This window comes from Natrix helvetica (assembly GCF_964273705.1).
Source record: "Natrix helvetica genome assembly, chromosome: 2".
Lineage (NCBI taxonomy): Eukaryota > Metazoa > Chordata > Lepidosauria > Squamata > Natricidae > Natrix > Natrix helvetica.
The window spans coordinates 217,472,855-217,498,172 of NC_138552.1; the positions used below are offsets into that span (position 1 = coordinate 217,472,855).

General features: G+C 37.6%; 2 protein-coding genes across 6 annotated transcripts in view; both read right to left on the bottom strand.

The window, feature by feature from the left end:
• The window catches only part of GNPAT (glyceronephosphate O-acyltransferase), a 32,653-nt gene that overhangs the window by 5,402 nt on the left and 1,933 nt on the right, over positions 1-25,318 (bottom strand). Inside the window, exons 2-14 of one of the 2 annotated variants that reach the window (XM_081941784.1) lie at positions 20,415-20,606; positions 18,648-18,824; positions 14,285-14,414; positions 13,061-13,188; positions 12,686-12,761; positions 10,693-10,844; positions 9,022-9,152; positions 8,406-8,629; positions 6,621-6,866; positions 5,157-5,236; positions 1,612-1,752; positions 253-352; positions 69-162 (exon numbers count right to left, since the gene is read on the bottom strand). In XM_081941784.1, the coding sequence (XP_081797910.1) occupies positions 69-162; positions 253-352; positions 1,612-1,752; positions 5,157-5,236; positions 6,621-6,866; positions 8,406-8,629; positions 9,022-9,152; positions 10,693-10,844; positions 12,686-12,761; positions 13,061-13,188; positions 14,285-14,414; positions 18,648-18,824; positions 20,415-20,606 (1,871 nt within the window). The remainder of the gene's footprint in view (positions 1-68; positions 163-252; positions 353-1,611; positions 1,753-5,156; positions 5,237-6,620; positions 6,867-8,405; positions 8,630-9,021; positions 9,153-10,692; positions 10,845-12,685; positions 12,762-13,060; positions 13,189-14,284; positions 14,415-18,647; positions 18,825-20,414; positions 20,607-25,318) is intronic. The other variant, XM_081941785.1, reaches the window with a different exon arrangement.
• The window catches only part of TRIM67 (tripartite motif containing 67), an 88,867-nt gene that overhangs the window by 271 nt on the left and 63,278 nt on the right, over positions 1-25,318 (bottom strand). The window lies entirely within an intron of this gene.

Here is a 25,318-nt window from a genome sequence, read left to right on the forward strand (position 1 = left end):
CATGATTTTAGCTACAGCTCTAGGGGATTTGGGCAAGGACCATACTAGAGTTCTAGATATATACTCACGTTTTCATTCTGGCCACCATGCCTAGTCGCACAAAAGCAACCAAACCATTTTTCTGCATATCCGAAGACAGGACCTCATAACACTGAGTGCTCCCTAAACAGGAGGAATGGGGACAATGAAAAATGCCGTCCTTCTATTTAAGAGCTAACATCAGTATAGCACTGTAATGTCCAAATCCCACACCTGTCTCCAGAAGCTGGGAAGCAAGGCTTCGGACTCCAAATACAAAGTGCTTCTCAGTAAAGGCTTCATTTGTTTCATTAAAAAGGTATTTGCAGATTATCTAAGAAAAACACATTTAAACTGATGTTACATTGGTGTTACTAAGCTCATCACAAAATAGCCACTGTTCTTTTTATGGGAAGGTAGGCATACAACGAAACTTAAAACATTTGAGCTGAAAAATACTTCCATGTATTTGAAAGAGTTGAAGTTGGTGGTTAAGAGGTATTTTTTTTAAAAAAAATATTCCCAATAAAAATATATTTTTCTTTCTTCTTTTTTGAATGGAAATTTTCCTGTACCTCAATCTGTTTCTGGAAATTTTACGTTACAAAGCACTTTGTAAACTGTCTGTGTCATAAGTGATATAAGGATAAGTAAAAAAAAGCCAGAAAGACGAATAGGAAGAGGCTTCATAAGACAATTTCAGCCCTCCATTCAATATTCATTTCACTGCATCATGGGTACACTGTAATCCTATAATATAATAATGCTCAATTATATATAAAATATCAGCTTAGTGAGGTGATGCAATCTTACATAATAGGGTGTGCATGTTTCATTTTCCTTTTAACCTATCTGTGCTAATCAATCAGAGCACATTGGTAATACTAAGTTGCCTTGTTTAAATTAGAAAAAATGGTGGCAATGGAGGGAAAAGGTTATCAATCAATGAATCAACTTAAAATTTAACCTTTAAAGCCCTAAACAGCTTCGAATGGGTCACATGGTGGCTCCCTGGTATTATTTAGTGTTAAGCTCCAAACCTAGACAGCACAGCATAAAATTGTGAAAATTAAAGACTCGGCCATCTGAAAAGTAACAAAACTTCCTGCTGTCATTTGAACATATTGTAAATCAAGGTCATCACTTGGGGGCCCTTCTTCAGGTGCCTTGGCCATCATAAATTAGATAGAAGGAAAGGAAGCAAAAGGCCTTTTTCATGGCATTGCCCTCAACTCTTCCCCAGGGAAATTCATATTCTTTCCTAACTTGATGAACTGTAATTGCTGGGCAAAGACCTCTTTACTTGCCAGATGTTTAACCAAATGCTAGGTATAATATTTTCACATTCTTTTGTTCGTTTCTTGCTTATCCATAAAACTCTGCAACCTTGTTTTCAAGATGGGACTTTGAGATTCTTCATTTTTATGCTCAGAAAGCATATTTGTATTACAGATACAAAAACTATTGAAATTAGGAGACAATATATTTACAACAAGAGTTAAAGACAGAAGCTCAGCACTGACATGTAATATTTATTATCACTCCCAACAACAAAGATGACCACTAGTGAAAAGAATGTTGAAAAATCCATACCTGATAACCTTCCATAAATGGTTTAAACATCTCACTCAAGAAAGTAATTACTGTCTTTCCTTTGTCTGTGACAAAGATTTGCTGTGGTGTGTCTTGAATGGCTCCACATTTTGTAAGCAAGAAACAACCTTCTTCAAAATCCTAGAGATTAAATAAATCTCTGTTATTTTTTTAAGTGGCTGTAAACTCAAATGTAATATCTATAATTTGTTCTAATGTCAACCAATATGAAGAGAGTGTAAAAAATAAATCGACAGATCATGTTAACACCTTAATGTTTTTTATTAAAGTCCAGAGTTATGTGACAGCAAGATGGATGGATGGACAGACAAACAAACAAACAAACAAACATTACTTAAAGTAACTGGAGGGAGGGTGGGAAATCAGGAATCTAATCCTGAAAATCACTAGCAGCATTTACTGTTCTGGGAGCCCAGCTACCACATATACTCTAAACCAGGGATCTCCAAACTTGGCACCTTTTAAGACATGTGGACTTCCCAGAATCCCTCAGCAGCATAGTGATTGCAGAATTCTAAGAGTTGAAGTCCATGCACTTTTAAAGATGTCAAACTTGAGAAAACACTGCTCTAATCTATCATAAACAAAGCCAAGCTGTACATATGAGGCAAGATGATATGGTGGAAATAGAATCCAATTATAGGTCTCTAAGTGAAAACCTGCTTTTCAAGATAACAGACATTAGACCTGATATGCACCCAGACTAGCACAGTCCTTTTGCCAGAAGATTTTTGGTTTTTTTTTAAATTTCTGCTTAACCTCTGCCAGGGTACTGAACAATTTCTAAACAGGAAATGGAAATGCAAGTTACATAGGTACTTCCAATTTGCCACACAGCCCCATTTCTATACTCAGACTACACACACTTTTTGAATAATTGTTACACCATGGATATATGTGTATGTGTATATGTGTGTATGTATGTGTGTGTGCGTGCGCGCACACACACACACACACAACTACATTCTAACAGCACCTTAAAGACTAACCAAGCCATTGTGGGCATGATTTGATATATTTTTATGAGGGAATTGAATTACAGTATTACAACATAATCCCCAAAACTCAGCAATGCAATGTGCATTTCACATGGCATGAAGAATTTATATCTGTTTGTTTCTTTATTTTACCTGGCTTATAAATTACTCCAATCCCAAATGATTCTCAGCAACCTCAATAAACTGTATTAAACGGACAATACATGTTCTAATAAAAGAACATCAAATCATAAAAATAGCAATATATTGAAACAGAGAGGACTCCAATCTAATTTAGTGTCTAAATCTAATCTAATCTAACAACGCAGAGATTCAATACAAAGATGAAACCTTCCAATCAGAATGAATATGAACTACTTTCCAAAGTGGGCTGACAACAACAAAAAAAGAATAGTTTGCAGACAGATAAGACCATGACATTCCTGGCCTCAATGGCACCTACATCATCCATCCCCTTAAGAGAGGAAGGACAAAGAGAGAAAGGGAAAGGGAGAGAGAGAGAATGCCTATGTGCATGCTAAGAGAAGACTTTCTGCAACTATGAGCAAGATCTGATTCAGAAAACATGCTGGTAAATAACCAGTTGCAAGTTCAGATATCAAACTACAGGTTCTCAACTCCTGCTTAAACGATAAATAGCGTACATCTCTAAGAATCCTCCAAGTATTTATTTTCTAGCTGCAATGGTAGCTGCGACTGTTTTATAGCCAATTATTTATACTGTAATGTTCAATCGTAGCTATTGCTCTACAACATTCTTCTTCCCCAGTTAATACTGATTGAAGAATTATAACCCGGAATGCATCTGACTTAATTGGAACCACCTGACTGTGGGGCGGAAATCAGCTCCAGAAAGGCAGGAATTTATATGCCCCTTGAAATACAATTTCAAGATGGTTATTGAGGGCCTTCCCTGCAGCTTTGAATGATTACAGATGATCAGTTCAGCAAACAATTGCTTATCTGAAACAAGTCCATTTTAATCCAAAATATAACCAATGAAAGTAGTTTCCTTTAAGCAGCTGCAATTAAGAATATTCACAATTTGGCTTTGGATATTAGTAGAAGATTAATTTTTCATTTCCTCCACATTTTCATTGATACACTTTCTGTGTCCAATACAATTTAAAACACAGGTGGGCAAGCTTTTTACATGTGATTTTTGCAGCCCCCTCAGGGCAGAAAGAGTTTAGTTGGTAGCCTTTTTCTATTTATTTTGGGGACAGCAGGGAGCTAAAGAAGAAACTAAACCTCATGGAAGTTTAATCATCCTATTTTGCATGTTTGTTTTTCTAAAACTTGTAGAAAAATCATATAGCTGAAAATCAGCACTGTAATCAAGAAATGCTCTGGAATCATGGTCATTATCAGATCAATTGTTCTTTCACACACAAACACTCGCCCCAATTTCTAAAATTCTGGGTCTTCCATTGGCAGTTTTGCTCCCAACTGCTCTTTCAAACAAGCAGAGTTTTTCCAGTGCAGAAAAGAAGGAGTTTATCAAGAGTTTTCCGTATCAAAATTAGAAACAAAGGGTGCATGGAACTTGAAATGAACTTGAACATTTTGGAACTGAGCACTCTGTGCTGCTTTGAGGATTCTTGAAATATTATATTGAGACAAGATGAGGTGCCTTTTCAACCTGAAGAGGCAGAGTAACAGAATTACACCACAATGTCCGTAGCAAACAGTTGTGAATTGGCTTATGCAAAAGTAAAGTGAAGGATCCTTATGGCCCAGTAACCACACATGGGAGAAAACATGGGCTGAAGTAACCTCTCCTTAAGAAAACAAAAAAAGCAACCAAACTAGATTAAGTGGCTGTGCACGTACTTTTCTGCCAGCTTATTCATTATGGTTTTCCTCTGGGTCAAAATGGATATGAATTAAATGTGGCAAGGCTTCAAATCTAAACAGTGGGCAGAGGAGGTAACACCCCTAGGATAAGGAAATGAATAGGGGCAGTGGAAGCTCTCCAAATAGGCGACAAAAATGAAGAAAAAGAGCACAGACTGTTATAAGAGAAGCAAGAAAATTACAAAAACTAGAAGATTACAGAGTTGGTTGAGGGCATGCAGGAAAGAGCTCTTAGGGGACAAGAATTTAACTCCACCCATTTAAAATGATCCTGAAAACTGATGACCTCTTGGTTCTTTTTTGTTTCCATTTTCTAATCTTTTAAATGGTTGTGAATTGCCAAATGTTATCTCCAGACTGTTTTGAGTCTGAAATTTCATGAAATGTGTTCCATCTGTAGAACTGCTGGTTCAACTGAGAAACTAAAAACTAAGCGCTCTGGAAATTCTTTGAGCTTGAAATTCAGTGTTTGTAAGTTTGGAGCAGCTTTGTTTCAAGCTCAAAATACTCAAAATAGGGAGTTTTCATAGAAAAGAATATTGAAAGGTGTTTTTTTTAAAAAAAAAAACCCCAGTGTAGGAAACTATCCCTAGTCTGTCCCTCCAACTGTCTCAAGTAAGTCATGACAAATTTCTTCAAATATTAAGAACTCAAGACTTAACAGTTTACCTTCAGAGATATTCCAGGAAAGAAGATAAATTCTTCAGAAAAAACATCACGCCAGAATGAAAACTGGTTATAGACCTCCTCTGGAAAACATAATTTTTTTTATGAGTAAGACCTTTCTTCAAATAATTTTTCTATTAAAAGATAAAGGTAAAAGATACAATTTAATGTACACATACACACAAATACACAGTGGAACCACTGTTTGATAAATGAAAATGTGCACATTGTTGCAAAATGTGCAAATTGTGTGCACATAATTTGGAAATGCACTCCAAGGCCACTGAAATGATTCAGAATTCCAGAGAAACAAGGTTGTTCCAATGGCAAATAATGGAAATAACATTTCTAGCGTTCTACTATCTTCAGCAAACAGTTGTTGCAGAATTATGCTTTGATGAATAAAGCCTGGACTACAGCTGCACAGGAATTATTCCAATTGAATCTACAAGGCTTAGACCTACTTCGGCCCAGAGCCCCAATTAGTCAGGCTATGGGAAGAGTACACGTGGACCATAAAACCCTATCAATGCTACAAGGTTCAAACTTACCCAAGCTTCATATTTTACTTATGCTAAATTAATGTGTGTGCCTAATAGATGCTAAGGCTTGCTAAAATGGTTTACTGGACACAATTGATTTGATACAATTTATTCACTTGCAGAATAAAGAGAACAAAAAAGATGACAGAAAAAAAGATGACTGTGTCTCACTGTATTCTCCTACTATTGGAATTAATACCCCAACAGATTTATTTCCCCCTCTTCCTGCAAATCTCCCACCTGCTACAGAGGTTTTAAGAGACCCACCAAAGAAGGTCTAGAGCCGTGATGGCAAACCTATGGCACGCATGCCAGAACTGGCATGCAGAGCTCTCTGTGGGCACATGTGCTGTTGCCAGCTGCTCTTCTGGTTTCCAGTCCGTACTGGTCTTGTGTGCACTGAAGTGCCTGAAAACAGTCCGGAAATGCCCCCCAAAATGGCCAAAATACAGGCCCTTTTTCAAGGCCATTTTTGGCCCGGAAACAGTCAGAAAAATGGCCAAAAACCAGGCATGGCACATCAGCTAGCTGGTTTTCGGGTTTCTGGTGCTCCAGCGGGCACACATGCAAACGTGTTCCAGTTTGGGAACTCGGTGCCGAAAAGATTCACCATCACTGGTCTAGAGTGAAAGACAAGATTTGCTCAGAAAGTAACTGAGCTCCAATCTATTCACAAAGTGTTGGTTAGCTCATAGGCTTAAAACTTAACCCAAGGGAGATTTCTATGTGGAAAAGCTTCTTTATAGTTATTCACAAAACATGCTTATCTAGGTGCACCTACATTCTCTCCATGCTTTGAGCTCTTGGGCCCCGGGACAGTATTAAAATTCAATGTTCGTCTACTTAGTAACTTATGCAATTGAGCAACAGGGTTTATCTGTGGTTTAGTGTCAGCTTTGTAATTATAATACAGAAATGAAATTACCTTTTCTGGAACTGTGTGTGATTTCCAGTGCAATTGCTACAAGAGCTGGTCGCACAAAGATATTAAGCAACTGGTTCCTATAGGACCCACACAGGAGGCTGGAAAAGGCTCGCCGAAACACAGGGTCCTCTGTAGTAACAAATCCCATTTCTTTGTCATTGAGGATCACTTCCCCATTGACCAAGCTGGCAATGTTGGAATGCAGCGCCAAGGCAGATTTTACAGCTTTGCTGGCACAAAGATTATCTAACAACAATAAACAAATGCAAAGGAGGATCAGTACCTACAAAGGTATGCTTTTAGCTTTCTGCTTTACTATGAAAATAAATTGGTGGGAGGAGGTGTCTTGCAATTAATGTATTTTCACAATGGTCAGTCTTGCATTCAGAACAGACTGGGCCTTTCTGAACCTTTTCAGGAAGTTCGGGGGGGGGGGGGGTTGTTGTGTTGAAAAAAATGTCCAAAAGATCCATCTTGAAGGAGCTACTCTGTTGTTATTAGCCTTTAAAAGAAACCTTCCTAAACTTACCAAAGAACGAAGAAATAAAGGGAAAACAGCAGCCAAGACTTCTGGCTAAAGTTTTTTCCTCAAGTTTCCAAACTTTAAAAAGGAGGATTGATCCAAAACAAACATTCTTTGCTGTTGTTAGCATGCTGGGGAATGACATGTTCAGCTCAAGTGATCAATGCGCAAGGAGGTTTTTGGTTTTTGTTTTTAAATAAAAGCTTCCCAGACTTTATATTAGTTAATACATTTTGGAAGCAGCTAAATCACCTCTTGTGAAATCTACAAAAGTGCAAGGAGGAAAATCAAAGGCAAACGTAGGAGAAAACCTCTAACAAATACAGGCAAAACTAGAAAGAAGAACCACATTTTTGTACATGGGAGAAAAATGTCTAAACTGGGAACTTGCTCATAAAATAATAATGATTTCCTCTTACCAGTCCAAACAACCAGCAAGTACAACAGCATTCTATTTCCTGCCCTCAGCAGCTATCAAAAATATTTGCAATATTTTATGGCAAACTAGTGAAAAAGAACAAAAAAAACCCAAAAGAACTGCAGTTAAGCAACAGGAAAAACAGGAATTGAGAAAGATTTATCCTCTTCTCAAGTAATATTAATTCTGACTTTCAGAACCTTATTGTAATGACAAACTGAAACGGGCTTATTGGGGGGGAAGAGTTTTGCTTAAATTTGGCAGAATACTTTTTTTAAAAATGATTTATAAAACATTTTAAAAATGGATTTATAATGTGTCTTCTACTTTTAAATGATAATATTTTATACATAATTGAAAGTCAAATCAGCTACTTAACAAGGGTTGGATAAATTAATCAAATCTTATCTCTATTGGGATTTTTCACTAGGAGGTAACTCAATTTTGGTGAATTGGTTAAGGTGCTAGATTAGAAACTAGGAGACCATGAGTTCTAGTTCCTCCTTAGGCATAGAAACTCTCTAGGTGACCTTGGGCAAGTCCTTTTCTCTCAGCTCAACCCACCTCACAGGGTTATGGGGAAGATAAGAGGAGGGTACATAATTAACATTGCCTCAAATTGTACCATATAAAGATAGGATTTAACTCTACTAATTCTTTTTTTTAAAATACAAAACATTCCTTATTCTCCATGATAATCAGACAATCAGAAGAGTTTTAGCTTTCTAACGAAATATTCTTCAGCAGTAATTCTAGTTTTTGACTATCCTAAAATAGAAGCAAAGAATAATACAAACTATACTGCTTTCAGAAAAGGAAAAGATGTATAAGTGTGCTTGCATACCAGGCCAGTCTAGGAATCCTCCAAACAGCTGGGTTAAATTTTTCAACCAAAGTGTCTTTTCCACCAGAAGTTCAAAATCTATGGCGGGTAAATTCTGGAGCAAGATAGTACAAATCAACATCCATGGATTCAGAACCATGTTTTCTATTTGCAAGAGCTCTATTTGGTAGGCTACATCAGTGACAAATTTCTGTATTTCCTCAGATGGCTTTTGGGGAATGTGCCTAAGAAGAAAATGTACAATGAGCAAAGCACTAATAATGGCTATCTTGCAATCCCTTTTCAGCTTTAATTGAAGCATAGAAGAGTCCTTGGGTTTGCTTTTTTTTTGCAAAGAATCTTTCAGCTCAAAAGCAACTTATCTCTTAATAAACAAAGCCTTTTCCAAGTTTCTATTACACATACAAGCACACACCTTACATTCTAGTTATCCAATGATTTCAAAATGCAACAAAACAGAGCTACCAGATCTGGTTACAGACATCTGAACAATTTCTCTTCATTGACATTCAATGGTTATTTTTGCAGATAATATAAGAGCTCTATGAAAGACAGATGCCAAAGCCTTTTTTTCCCTTGCAAGCTGTTAAAAATATTGAATCATTAAATTGTATACCTTGGAACTAAATTAAATGGATATTTATTCATTCTTCCAGCTTCCAATGTTCTGAGTGACACAGGCTGCCCAAAATGCACATGTATGCTTCCAAAATCTTCATTCAGAATTTTTCTGGCTTTCAAGAGTCCCTAAAGAATAAAAATGAAATGAAAATAAACATTGAAGGCCGACTGATTTTACACAGCAGCCGATTTCACAAATGTGAGTCTGGACAATAAAAGAAAAAGAAAAAAACTTAAAATAGTCGTAAAAAAGCAAGAAACAGACATATGAGAAGAATCATGGAAGAGTGTTTAAAAATCCTTCCATAATAAAGTCACCTTGCAGGCTCCGTTTCCAAGGGATCCTTAGGCCTGCTGAAAAAAAGCACATCCTAAGAGATATACAGATAGAAAATCTGTAATATAATTATATCTGTAATGGAATACATAATGATATGTAATACATAATGATATGTAACATGTATACTACATACACAATTATATGTAATATGATACACATAGCTACATTTATTATATTATTAATAATAAGGTATTACTTATCTTCTCAGAATTTCTGCAGTACAGGTAGCCCTTGACTTACAACTTTTCATTTAATGACCATTCAAAGTTACAATGGCACTGAGAAAAAAATGACATGACCGTTTTCCCCATTTACGACCACTGCAACATCCCTATGATGACACGATCAAAATTTGGGCACTTGGCAACTGGCATGTATTTATGAGAGTTACACTATTCCAAGGTTATATGATCACCTTTGACCTTCCCAGCCAGGTCCAACAAGTCAAGTCAATGGAGGAAGCCAGATTCGCTTAATGACAATTTGATTCATTTAATTGCAGCGATTCGCTTAACAATTGTGGTAAAAAGAAGGTTATAACGTGAGGCACAACTCACTTAACAACTTCCTTGCTTAGCAACAGAAGTTGTGGGCTCAATTGTGGTCGTAAGTCAAGGATTATCTATATTGCTTCTGAAATTTATCCAGCATTATGATTCCTACCGCTTTTATCCTCGCAAAAAGTTTATGAGGTATAATGCTATTATTTTAATTATTTTACAGAAGTAAAGCTGAAGTGCCTTCCTTTTAGATTAACCGTTTTGTATATTGTTCAGTCTCCTAATTATAAGAAGTTGAAATAAAGCAGTATCATAAGCTATGGTTTAAAATTGGCTGTGATTAATCTAAATGTTTGGTTTCCTTGTGCAGCTGCATTGGACAGAGAAAAGGGAAAGTGTGGTGACACCTAAACTCACTCCAGCTTATTTTATTTTCATAATGCTGATTTACAGTTTAGTATTATAATCCCTAGTGCCACGTAATGGAGTGAGCTCCCGTTACTTGTCCCAGCTTTTGCCAACCTAGCAATTCAAAAGCATGTAAAAATGCAAGTAGAAAAATAGGGACCACTTTCGTGGGAAGGTAACTACGTTACATGCACATTCGATGTTTAGTCATGCCAGCCACATGACCACGGAGACGTCTTTGGACAGTACTGGCTCTTCGGCTTTGAAACGGAGATGAGCACTGCCCCCTAGAGTCGGGAACGACTAGCACATACGTGCGAGGGGAACCTTTAACTTTATTATAATCACCCTAGACCACAGGAAGTGGCAAGACAGTATCCAACATTTCCCCCACAAATACGCCAATTTGATTCCTTACCGATGTAGACTCTTTTGGTTTAGGGACTCCCAAAAGTTCATATGCATAAAGAAATTCTTCCAACACCCTCTCATAACTGATACTGATTGGGACAAGATATATATCAAAAACCTCCCTTTTAAGAAAAGGATCCATCACAATATTGAGAAGACCTGCAGATACAAAGAACACCTTCAAAAATAAAGTACAAAAAACCTTTTAAAAAGAAATCTAAGTTAATACCTAATCTTTCGGTAGGAATTCAACCCTATAATTTAAGGCTGCGCAAAAAATTCTGCATATGAACCATTTCATGCATAGAACAGGAAGTTCTTATCAGTCCACGTTCAGAAACCATTAAGTCTTTTTTTTTAAACACGGATCCAAAATATATGTTTGATCCAGGCACAGAACTGGAATATACACGTTGGACAAGGTGTTCCAGAACAGACAAAATAGCAAGTGCTACCCAGGATGTAGGAGAGAGGTTAAAACAAGGTAGGTAGGGAGAAAGGAAGAAGTGGGAAGAGTCAGGGTGGGGCTATCATCACCTGAGTATCTGGAGCAGGGGTAAATATAGATCCCAACTTAAAGGAAATAAGGCAAAAGAAACTTGGGAAGATTGAGGCAGGTAATTGGCAGTTACCATATGCAGTGGGTCCTTGGACAGCAAAGGCAGTGGGGGGTTCCTACCAGTCCGGACAGGTTTGGTCAAACCGGTAGTGGTTTGGCGGTCCTGGTCACTGGAACCGGCAGCGACCCAGACGTGCCACGTCCCAAACTGGTTTTCCGGGTGGCGCAATAGGCAACGCCACCTTGTTTTGTGATTCTGTGCATGCACCCGCAGTGCAGCCACAAGCGAACTGGCAGTAGTGACTGCCGGAACCCACCCCTGAGCAAAGGTGACTAACAAGGAAGTACTGGAGCGCATAGCACCAGACATATCACTGGAAGGCAAAATCACAAAACTGTGTCTCACTTATTTTGACTATGTAATGCAAGATAATTCCATGGAAAAAGCAATTATGCTTGGAAGAGTTAGTGGTAAAAGGAAACCAGGCCACCAAAGAACACAGTGGATGGATACCATCAAAGCTGACATCAGCCAGAGCAAAGAACTCCTCAAAGTAGTGGATGATCGGAAGACTTCCGACCGGGGAGATCTGGTCCACAGAATTATCATGAATTGGACATAACTGAATGGATAACATCATAATCACCATATGTGGTGGGATGACATCAAATGATAGAGAAGGGGAAAGTTTGAGAGGAGGTGGGCACTTGCTGAAGAAAGGAGGGGAGGGTGAGATGCACAAGCCTAGCTTTACTCATCCAGATGTCCCTACCAGATATGGCTTGACTCAAATCAGGCAGCAATATTTACTGGGTTTCAGTTTGGCTCGACAGCAACCTACACTGGAATGGTCTAGCTAAACGTCTAAGCCACAATGTGTTTGTTCCATGCAAATAACTTAATACATCTTTCATTTCAGGCACATGTATCACTCCCTAGTAGCTGTTCACAAATAAGATTGGATTCTCCCAAAATTTATAAGTCAGAGTTACTATAGTCTGAAGTTACAGAAATTTGAAAATTAAATGTTCTTTAGCATGTCACTTATCACTATATTCATTATTGTAAGGGTCCATTGCTTGTAATACCAATTGCCTCTTGAAGAAGGGAGAGATTGCAACTTGCTTCCCTGATATGGAAGGAATATGCACACATTCTGTTCCTGTAATCTTGTGGAATCTTCCAGCCTCTAGATCAGGGGTGTCAAACTCGCGTCGTCACGATGTCATCACGTGACATATTGCAACTTTTTTTCCTTTGCTTAAATGGAGGTGGGCTTGGCCAGCGCATGATGCATCTGGCCCAAGGGCCGTGAGTTTGACATCTCTGCACTAGATGCTCCTATCAGATTTCTAGTATCAATTTAAGTATTCATAGTCACATTGTACCAAAAATAAATCATCTGTGCCTACAGCAGCTATAGCTTTTTGACCAACATACCAAACTTTGGAGACAATGTCTTTGCAGTGCGGCTTCTAGTACCTTCAAGGTAAAATTCAACAGGGGCATGTCCATTCTTGAGAGAGAAGAAAAGAGAGAGAGAAAGAGAGAGAGAGAGAAGTCAACAATTAGCAAAACAAGTGAGATATATACATTTTTCAGACGAGCAATCCATAAAATTGAAAAAAAAAATGAAGCAGCAAGTAACTATAAAATTTAATTAAGAGGAAAACATATAACTCTTGATTTTCAACATCTAAAATTAAAAGGAATCTCTTGTTCCTCAGGACAGATATATATTTACATTTTGTAGATGAACTATCTACCATTAGCAAAAACCAATACAATATTACTGGCTATTTTAAAGTTATTCACCTTTAAAATACACTTGACATATTCAGCAAACACTGCCCAATAAAGCTTGTTTCCACCAAATGTACGTCGCATAAAAAAGGCACCTGATTTTCGAAGCAGCTCACCAACTATTTTCATTCCAAGGAAATCTAGCAAAAGCACAGAAGATAGATGAAAAAAGTCAGTCATTGTCAGTCTTGCAAGATAGTCCAATAAGTCCAGAAGTTCTAGCATTATTGTAAAATTACATTAATAGAATCTTGCCAACAAGGAAAGTCTGTTAGATTCACTTGCTAGATCTTAGTACAGTTTCCTGGAAACTTTGCATGGCTTAATTAGACACATACTGTATATAAGACACAGCATGGCTAATAAAAATCCCCTTTTTATAGCCATTATAGTCCCCCCCCTTTTTTTTTCCTTACTTATCTGACTGTTCAATTGACTTTTGGGCTATGTGTTTTGACTTTGAACATGGGTGATGGTTGTTGACCTAATTAACATCTCTTCCTTGAGAAGCTGTCTATCAATTAAACCATGCTTAGTTAATAGCTTCTCCTTCTTCAATTGATTATCATTAAAATAAAGTCTGAACTGCCATTAAATATTTCTAAATCAAAGTTAATTTCAATTCAGATTTCCATTAAAAAGCTAAAATGTATGTAACAGAACATGCTAATTTTTTAACATATTCAATTTATATACCTTTACAAAGTACTCAAAAAGTTATTGAAGAGCTCCAGTTTCTATATCTATTTGTGGCATTATGTGATCATTTGCATCTCATGTTTATTAAAGTTTATATATATATATATATATATATATATATATATATATATATATATATATATATATATATATATATATATATATATATATATATATATATATATATATATATATATATATATATATATATATATATATATATATATATATATATGTATATATATATATATATATTAGAAGCTGAAGTTCAAAGTAATTTCTGAATATGGATTACTTGCAGTCATAAATTTGAATTACCTTAAGAAAGTTACAGGGAAAACAGGGGGATGGCTGTGAATTCAGCCTTTTTGAATGGGAGGAGGGGTTTGCCCAGAACTTTAATGATTTACAACTAACACAGAGATCATAAATAAAGAAGAAATATTTCAGTCCAGTTTTATAACAGATCAAGCCAGCTTCAACTAACACAAAATTCTGGGAACTAAAAGCAAATTCTAAGAAAATTAAAATGTTTACCTATTCCTGCTGCAATGACGGGCAAAGTCAAGTCATAGTTATATAACACATAGGACAGTAAAAGAAAATCCATGTAGCTTCGATGGCTGGGCAACAGGACAACGGGATGTTCTTGGATTGCCTGTTGTAACTATCAGGACACAACATGTTATTTAAGTTTAAGAGACGTTGTGAATGACTTTTTGTTTTAAAAGGCAATGTTTTACTAAAACACATACTACTACTATGACATTTGTTTTCTACAAGCTAAAATGCTAATTTTATCAAGAGATGCACATTTTGCATTGAAATCCATGGACTACATCTACCTGCAACCCCTCTACCATTAATGATGGCCACAAATTATATTTCCAATGCTCACATGTGACTTTCCCTTTAACCTAAAATTTAATCTGGAAGACTAGAATTCAGAAGGCATATTTGTTTATGTTATTTATTTATTTATAAAATTTATTGGCCATAGGTCATCTTTGGGCAGCTTACAACCAAACACTAAATGTACAAAAACATGCCTGCAAAAATTGGATTTTAGCCCTGTACTTCGACAGGACAACTATGGGATGTTTATAATTCACAACACTTTTCTCCCATATTTTACTATAATTCCTTTGATTGGAGCTTGTTAAATTTTGCTTTCCCCCCAAACCAGCATGCAACGTATTTTGCACTAAGTAATTCCCAATAATTTCTATCTGGAAAAAATGGTGGGGAACTCAAGTACCAGTCTGTCATCTATATACTGCTCAAACGCTTATGTCCGTAACCTTTATTGAGCAAAATGGTGCAACACAGGGCAAAACATTTTCAAACAAGGCACCTCAAATAAACTAATGTTGGGACCTGTGACTCCCAGGGGAATGAAATTTTGAAACGTTCTCGCCATTTCCTTGCTGCCGCCATGCTGCTGGGATCACACGACCCTCATTTACAATGTTGTCTAACACCTTGCCACAAATTAATGGGGAAGCTTGAAAAGCTTGAAGGGAGAAACTCAATGGGGATCATGTGATCGTTGGCTGAGCACAGTGGCAGGTCTGGACTTGCAACTTCCTTCCTGGGAAGCTTACAGGAAGAAAGTCAATGGGAAACCTTCCCTGTTGACTTTGTTTGTCAGAAAGTCGCAAAAGGTGTTCACATGACCCTAGCATGTATCACAAATATGAGTCAGTGGCCAAGCATCTGAATTTTCATCAAGTGGCCATGGGGATGCTGCAATGGTGGTTAAGTGTGAAAAATGGTCATAAGTCACTTTTTCCAGGGCCGTTATAACTTCAAGCGGTCACTAAATGAACTACCTGTATATAAGTCAAGAACTACCTGTATATCTGAAAGAATGATCCTGTGGGTCAGAGGTTGTTTAGTATAAGAATAGCCAGACCCTTTCCCAAATAGTTTTCTAAATTGTAATAGTATTTCATGATAAAGATTGATAGAAACAGAGTGATCAGTGTCCAATGCTTTTAAAATTTAGGCTATGTTCTGAATGAAGTGCATCTATATGTCTGTAAAAGCTTTGCCATTCTATAGCTAACTATTTTATTTTCTGCTTTTTACCTATTTCTCTGGGTATAGTTTTCATATTCAGATATACTTCTTAAAACCAAGGAGCTACAAGACATTTGTTGGTAATGATCTGAGTACTAACTTGAGTAATTTGTTTGCTTATATTAGTTGTGAAAATCACGCTACTCAACAATATGGACTTTTAACCACTAAATGTGGTCATGTGGTAAGAAAATACAGTGAGTCACAAGGAGTCCCTCTGTGGGAAGCTGGGTGGTTCCAAAATGTGACAGATGGATGGACGAATGGACAGGTGAGTGAGTAGGTGGGTGGGTGGGTAGGTGGATGGATGGATGGATGGATAGATGATAGATAGATAGATAGATAGATAGATAGATAGATAGATAGATAGATAGATAATAAACTTAAGCATCCCCATGCATTCCCAGCATAAGCAAAGCAAAGTTTGTCTCATCACTCTGGTTCAGAATTCAAGAAAACTGGACTGTCAAGAGTATCTACAAATACTTTAATATATAATTTAAAAATGGTCTACTCTGACCATTTTTCAGAATGAGTTTGGTAGTACCTTATCAGACTAACAAAATTTATGAAATTTATAAGCTAGGACTCACTTCATCAGATCCATGAAGAGGTTAAGCTGATGTAGGATGTACAATGGAACGAGGTAGGCAAAAGGGAAGGGAACATGGGATGATTATAGAGATGAAGGTTACATGTGAGAGACACAAGTACCTTATCAATTAACAATTGAAATACATTAAAAATCCAATCTATTTGTTAACCCTATTTGAGAATATGTCAAAGTTTTACCTATAAAAGTGAAAATTTCAACCAAATCTTTGATTACAGCAATTGCCACTCTTCTAAAATGTTACCAATCTGTACCCTATTCCCATCTTTAAATATTCCTGTAAAATATGAATATGAGCCAATATGAAATATGAAACCAATCAGTTTCGTATCCCAACTTATTTTGAAAAAAAAAAGATCAGGTAAATAAATGCGCTTGAAAAAGGATCCATTTGGCAAAACACAATGGTTCCCATCTTCCAATTCCGTATCATCTAGCGATTAATCTTCCACAAATACTCAAATTGTCCCCAACAAATTTTATGATGAAAGCGAGGAGGGAATAAGAAGTTGAGAAATGGGGCAGTTCTATTACAGACATAAGCCTACAGCACTCCAAAATTAAGCCCTCTTGCATAAATACCCCCTCACTTTACAGATCTGCTCCAATTGCAACCAAGTTTTGTAATACTTCTAAGAAGAAATCCTCAGCACATATTTCTAACTATAGATTTGGTTAATTCTAGATTTATCTTTCGATAGGCTAGGTGTGGTTAAATAGAACAGGCACACCTGATCATTTTCTTACTAGTACACCTGATACTATGACAAACCAATTTACCCACATAGTGCTGAAAAGTTTATTTTAGAAAACAGCAAAGATAAAGCAAAAAAACCAGAGAAAATGAAATCAGTTTCAACATGTGACTGAAGAAAGCAAAAAACCTTTTCTATGAAAAAGTTGACTGTTAGAAAAAATCTTCCTAAACTATCAATTTTTATGTTAAAGCACAATTCCATATAATATTAGTATTGCTTCAGTCATATAGCTTATGATGAAAACATAGCATAATTACATACTTCCAGAATAGATCCATCCATTTGTAAGGTGACAGAGCTATCTACAGGTTCTTAGATAGTAATTACTCTCACTAACTCCATCCCACCTTTACAGTTGTCTTCATTTGCCAACCTAATTCTTGCTTTTTAAAGTTTTTTCTACCTTAGAATACCTTTTGTTTTGTTGTTGCTCTGCATATAGAGAAAAACTGTAGGAACTTTGATACCATCTATTGAAAGCAGTATAATACAAGAAAAAAATTGTTTGCATAATTGTTATTGTACTTGTTCTTTACCCACTATACCTATTCCTATATGCCCCACAAAGTAATCTTCAGTCCCTCAATGTTAAGCACAATTGTGATACTACTAATATATCTAGCATAGTGAAAAATTACAGTGTTTCAACAAAGGATTGAGTCACATAATTAGTTACTGAGATTTTCTCTCATTCAGTTAATATTCTACCAGCTGGGTAAATCTTCCAAGTACTTACCAACTAGTTACACTGAGCAAACAAAGATCTACCTCCCAGAAGTTATTATACTTGGCTGTGGGAGTCTGCTTTGTTTATACCTTAAGACTTTCCCTGTTTGGGATAAAGAAATCCTTTTAAAGAATCATCTGTGCTAAGGCATCTGTTATGGGCGGAGACTATATACTGCACTAAGTGGAAATGTGCTGGACTAAAAATGAATTCACTGTTTCATCTCACAACTATCATTTCTGAAGGTAGGAAAAGAAATAACTTGATTTCTAGTAACTTACACAGTCTCATATACACCATTTTCTGGCACAACAAATAAATGGTTTACCATCTCTTTCTGGATTTTAGACAGGTTACTGCTTTTGATCCTTTATAGTTGTCAGTAGCAAGATACACATTTTAAAACAAAACAGACCTTTGCAATTATTTTGCAGTTTACTCCAATCCCATATTAAGAACTGCATAGAATTTTTGTAAACATTAATATTTATTTATTGTTGCATATGGACATCTGCAGTCACATTTCTTTCAGTTTCTTGTTCTGCATTTTGGTATGACGATCCTCAACAATTAAGAACTTTCAATGAAGAGTATGTTAATGGGATAACAAATGCACAACCCAAGGAATTTGGAAAGCTTACTGGTAACTAGAGATTCTTGCATTAATTCACCCTGATTGCATTTGCATAATTGTATCAGGAAGTATTCATACATACTTACTTTTTGCATGCCATCTTCATTTATGTACACGCTCTTGAAAAGGCATTTAAAGATTTTGCTCAGAGTGAAAGCAAAAAACCGAATAGCTCCCATATGCATGCTGTGTCCCATCTCATCCAGAATTTCTGCTGCCTCTTCTTGTATAATATCAAGGGATTCACCAGTCTCTTTTGATAGCTAAGCACAGAAATCAAGAGCTTTAATTAATAAAGACATCCCTCAGATATTCTACATTTCTGAACTTTCTGAACCAGAGCAAAACTTTGAAAGCTATACTTCTGCCACGGAGGCCCACCAAATGTCTGTTAAAACCCATAAAAAGGACATCAGAGATAACAGTGCTTTCTGTTCATTTCCCTCAACAACTAGTACTGGATGAATAGATACATAGTCACCATAAAAGGCAGCCATGAATAAGCTAAACTTTCATTACAGGTAGTGCTCGACTTACAACAGTTCTTTTAGTGACTGTTCTAAGTTGTAACAGCACTGAAAAAAGTGACTTATGACAATTATTCACACTTACGACCATTGCATCATCCCCATGGTCAAGTGATTTACATCTGGATGCTTGACAACAGGTTCATATTTATGATGGTTGCAGTGTCTGGGAGTCCATATTTTGCAACATTCTGACAAGGAAAGTCAATGGGGCAGCCAGATTCATTTAGCAATTTCTACTAATTTAACAACTGTGAAGTGAGCCACTTAACAAATGTGGCAAGAAAAGTTGCAAAATGGGACAAAACTCACTTAACAAATTTCTCACTTAGCAACACAACTTCTGGGCTCAATTGTGTTCATAAGTCAAGGACTACCTGTAGTTGATTAAATGGTAAGGCCTTTTTAATGCATTTATTTATGAATGTATAAACTGTAGGGATGCAGTGGCTCAATGGTTAAGAGGCTAAGCTTGACAATCAGAAAGGTCGGCAGTTTGACAGTTTGAATCCCTAGTGCCGTGTAACGGAATGAGCTCCCGTTACCTAGCAGTTCGAAAGCATGTAAAAAATGCAAGTTGAAAAATAGGGACACCTTTGGCGGGAAGGTAACAGCATTCTGTGCGCCTTTGGCGTTTAGTCATGCCGGCCACATGACCACAGAGACGTCTTTGGACAGCCCTGGCTCTTTGGCTTTGAAATGGAAATGAGCACCACCACTCCTGGAGTCGAGAACGACTAGCACATATGTGCGAGGGAAACCTTTACCTTTACCTTTAAACATCTTAAGACAACTCTAAATAGAGTAAATAAGCTACAGTTTATGAAAAAACAACTATAAATTTCAATCATATATACGAAATATGATATATAATTGCAGTAAATTCCTGGCATTTGGGTCTAAACAGCACTCACATACAAAACATGCTCTCTTTTTATTAAACAGAAGCAGCTGAATGGATGGATGTATCCCATCCAAGAGAAGAATTGGGACAAGCCTCATTAGACATTACCAAGACATTAGAATTATATGTCCTTGAGTGGTATATCTCCAATCAACTTTTAACAAAATTAATAAATTACATTCAGCACAAATCAAACAAATATCCCTGATTTGGAAATATGTCTTTAGGGAGCTTCAAGACTATAATGAAAAAGCACAATTATTTCACAGAAGAGTTCTATCACAAATCTTGAAGAGGAAAAAAAAACTAGGGAGCCAGGATAATTAGGATATTGGTGGGTAATAAAGTTACTGGCCAAATCATTATAAACAGAATCTGACAAATAAACAACTGAAAGGAGAGCAGATAAAAGGTTGACACACCTGACTGATGACATACTGAACCTGTTCAGATTGTAGAACAATACTTTTAATGGCACTTGGCTTGCAGGGAGAAAGTTCTTTATAAACAACAGGAGTATAACATTTCATTGCATATCTAAAGTCACTGGACTGCCGTCGCTCTTCCAAAATATCTTCAAATTCATATTTTTTCTTTGATGTGAGATTTTTCTGCTGGGAATAATACAAATGGAGAATTAGACACTGGCCACATTAGCACAGTTTTAAGTAAAACACTCTAGCTCATTACACTTCTATACATAAAAATGCATTGTTCAAGCTTTTGCACTCCCACCTGCATGAGTGGGAAACCAAATAAAAAAAGAGAAGTAGACATTACGTTGTGTTGTGTTTTGTTTTGTTTTGTTTTGTTTGTTTGTTTCCTTCCTTGCCTTCAAGTCTGTTTTGATTCTTGATGACAGCCTGGGCATGTCCCGTAGTTTCCTTGCCATCATTTTTGGAAGTGGTTTGACCCCTGCCATCTTCCTAGGATTGAGAGAGGGTGACTGGCCACAAGTTAGCCAGCAGGTATTTGTGCCTAAGGAGGGACTAAAACACAGAGTGTCTTGGTTTCTAACCTGGTACTTCAAACCATTACACTAAACTGGCCCTTATGTTCTAATAGAGAGTTGTGGTTTATTGTATCTCTCCAGAAACCAGGATCTGAAAACTTGAGTTTACAGAATTACCCTACATTCAAGAAGACAAGCAAACAGAAACCAAGTTTTAAGCCAGTTAGGCACATCAAATAAGTCCTAGAAACCACAACAGATTTATTCTCAGGTAGGTATGGCCATTTTAACTATTTTGTTCAGATTTTAAGATTTGTAGTGATAAATGCTATGTAATACTTTTGTAATATTTGCTGTCAAATTGTAAGATGCAATCAGCCCGCACAAATGAGCCACAAGGGATTATTACTGGTATCTACACGTTCTAGAAAACGTATCTTACTGATACTACCATTGAATTCCTTCCTTCATCTGAAGCTACAACATTAAACCTAGCTAGTTCTGTAGCAATAGAGTCCTAATTGCATCCTACTCGCATATTGGAAGAACTCCAACTTTAAAAGTTCTTAGAATGCTAAAATCCTCATAAGGTGAGCCCAGAAGAAGTGGAAAACATTTACACAAGCTTCAGAATCTGGCATTCTGCTCTGAAGAACACAATTACACTCAGAGAATCATATTGGGGGGGGGGGGGGGGGAAGAGGCACAGGATCTGACACAAATTACACTCTGGACCAAATGTTTCTGGGATCATAAACTCATCTGTAAATATTTACTGATAGTAGGTAGCATTGAACTTAATGGAACTTATACATACGCTATATTGCCAAAAGTATTCGCTCACCTGCCTTCACTCGCATACGAACTTATATTGGCTCCCAATAGACGTTCAGGTGCAATTCAAGTTTCCTGATTATTGCCTTAAAAGCTTTAGATACCACAGAACCGAGCTATTTGCAGGACTACCTGCTCCCCTCAACCTCTGCCTGCCCCATGCATTCCCATATGGACATGCCGCATGCTCCAGATCTCAGCTGACTGATGTCTAATGGATGTTGGTACAAATTCTCTACCCAATACTCATATTAATACAGAACAGATAAATGAAAATCAGTCTGATAAAATCCAGACTAACTATAATTAGCGCAAAGAATAATGAAAAAAAAGCATTAATTTGGAGAAGTCACGTTATAACAGATATGCATCTGTAGGATAATAAAAATGAATGAAGCATGGAGTATATACTAAGGAAATATCTGTAGCCACATTATGGGCACTAATGCAGTGTCAGTGACTCAACAATGAACCCAAAGGGGGGAAAAATACTAACAGCAATTCAGTCGGGAAGACATAATCACAGGTTAAATACTGTAAGTTCATATGCAAGTAAAGGCAGGTGAGCAAACACTTTTGGCAATATAGTGTATATTTATGTACATAGAAGTAAGTGTACATAGAGGATTGCATTGGTAGAGTCTAGGTAAAATCCCTACTATTAGTACAGTTCCTTAAAAATCTTAAAATATGAACAAAGATGATAAAAGTGTGAAAGAGGATACAGAAATGATTACCCAGTTTTACTAGAATTTATTTAATGTATCTGTTTCAAACAATCACTGCCTCCTAAATCGGTTAACAAAGAGATGGGACACACCCTCAGATTTACAATATAATCTGACATGACACATGAAAGAACTGAATTTAGAGATTAGTTTCTAAAGGTTAAAAGGAGTGGTAAGAAGATGTTTGGTTTTTACATAAGCTTAAGTGTTTGCGTGTCTTCTATTGTTTTTGCTTTTAAAAGCCTAAGCCAGGCTCCAAACAAAAAAAAATCAAAGAATCATCTTACTGTACTGCCTTTACAATTTGTCCTCGACATATGACCAAATTTACAATGTATCCCAAAAATGGGTCTTATAACCTGGTTTTGAAGTTACAACATCACCCTTCTCCCCATCCCCTGGAGAGGGGGTGTTGGGTGTTGGGCAACCATCTAAAATTTACAGAAGCTCTCTGTGGTGACATTATTATGATTTACAACATTTTTGCTGGCAATCAGCATTTTTCTGGTTACTGGCAAAATCCACTCCATAGCATTTAACAACCACAGCGTTTGCTTTATGACAGCCATAAATAAGCTGACAAAATCAGGTCTGGTTGCATGGTTAGCTGCTTTGCAACCATCACTACTTAAGACCATAATTGTGAGCTCAAATGCACACATGATTCAGAGGACTATCTATACTTCTAACAGATTTAAAACCTTATTTCAATAAAAATAATCCCAAAGCCGGACTGAGTATAACAAACTGATATCTGGGCATCACAGAGTTTAATGGCATATCGACACAATAAAACATAGCTTTAACTGACCATTGGAAAGAATGGGTATCTATTAAATAATTGCAAGATTCAAATATCTGTGGTTGACATAACACATTTGTGCTATTATGTAACTCCGTGACAGCGAACCTATGGCACGCGTGCCACAAGTGGCACGCGGAGCCATTTGTCAGGGCACGTGAGGCGCTGCCCTGTCAGCTGGGCAATGCGCATGCGCACGCTGGCCAGCTGAGTTCACCTTTTTAAAAGCTATTTTTCGCCTTCCCCAGGCTCCAGAGGCTTTATAGGAACCTGGGGAGGGCGAAAAGAGCCCCCCCCCCAGAGGCTTCAGGGACCGTCCCTGAAGCCTTCGGAATGCTTAAAACCACCCTCCGAGCAAACCGGAAGTGACTTCCGGGTTGCTCGGAGGGTCGTTTTAAGCGTTCTGAAGGCTTCAGGGACTGTCCGAGGCTTCCCTGATGCCTTCGGGGCGCTTAAAACGACCCTCTGAGCAACCCGGAAGTCACTTCCGATTTGCTCGGAGGGTGGTTTTAAGCGCTCCGAAGGCTTCAGGGACCGTCCGAGGCTTCCCTGATGCCTTCGGAGGGCTTAAAACGACCCTCCGAGCAACCTGGAAGTCCCTGAAGCCTCTGGACGGCCTCCAGGGGGTCGGGGGAGGCTCTTTTCACCCTCCCCAGGCTCCTATAAAGCCCCTGGAGCCTGGGGAGGGCAAAAAAAACATGTAAAAATGGGGGGGTCACCCGTTGTGCGTGCATGCGCACTGGGGGGGTCGCGCGATGCATTGTGGGTGCGGCACGCCCGCACTCGACCCCCCTGCGCTCCCCCCACTTGGGGCACGCGAGCCAAAAAAGGTTCGCCATCACTGATGTAACTGGTCCTTTTAATCCGTTGTTCAGACCAGGGGTGAGTTCCGGCAGGCACTACTGCTGATTCGCTCATGTGCGCGATTGATGCGTGCTGTGCGAGCATGCACAGTGCAATTAAAATTGTTCTGTGCATGCGCAGAACTGAAAAACAAGATGGTGAACCAGTTTGGGGGTCTGACAGGCCTGGGGGGGAGCATGGCATGCCTGGGTCACTGCCGGTTCCAGTGACCCAGGCCGCCAAATCACTACCAGTGTGGCCGAACCGGTTGGAACCCACCACTGGTTCAGACCTTTTTTCTGCAACTTTGGTTACAGAATACACAAGAAGATATGGAAGGTATTTTTGTTCAAACCTTGACATTCCCAGTTTCAAATATCACAGACAGAAAAGGTGAGAAAGAACTGCTGCCCAAAACTTTGAAGAGACATTCTTAATCAGAATAGATAGGATTGCAAGATGATGTAATACTGCGACTCCATATAAAAAAGTCTTGATAAATTCCTTAGATATATTTTCCCACAAATGAGATGCATAATCTGCATTTGTCACTGTACTGCTCTGCCCAGAGAACATTTAGTTTTGTATTAATGAATACCCAAAGAGGTGCATGGTTCTGTTTCCTTCAGTGGCACTATTAAAATCTTCCTGTTCTTTTACAAGAAATCGGGAGGGTTTAATACAGGTAGTCCTCAATTTACAATAGTTCATTTAGTGACAGTTCAAAGTTACAACATAATTGAAAAAAGGACTTGTGACCATTTTTCACATTTACAACCGTTGTAGCATCCCCATGGTCATGTGATCAAAATTCAGATGCTTGGCAACTGGTTCATATTTATGATGGTTGCAGTATCCCAGGATCATTTGATCCCCTTTTGCGACCTTCTGACAAGCAAAGTCAATGGGGAAACCAGATTCACTTACAACTGTGTTACTAACAACTTCAGTAACAATTGTGTCAAGAAAGGTCGGAAAATGGGGCAAAATTCACTTAACACTTGTCTCACTTAGCAATAGAAATTTTGGGCTCCATTGTGTTTGTAAATCGAGGACTATCTGTATGCTATATTACAGCATTCACTTCTTGGGAAGGGAAGGATAGGATACATATTGATAATATGTGAGAATGAAGGATTGCACAAGTCAGTCTAGAAAAACCAATCA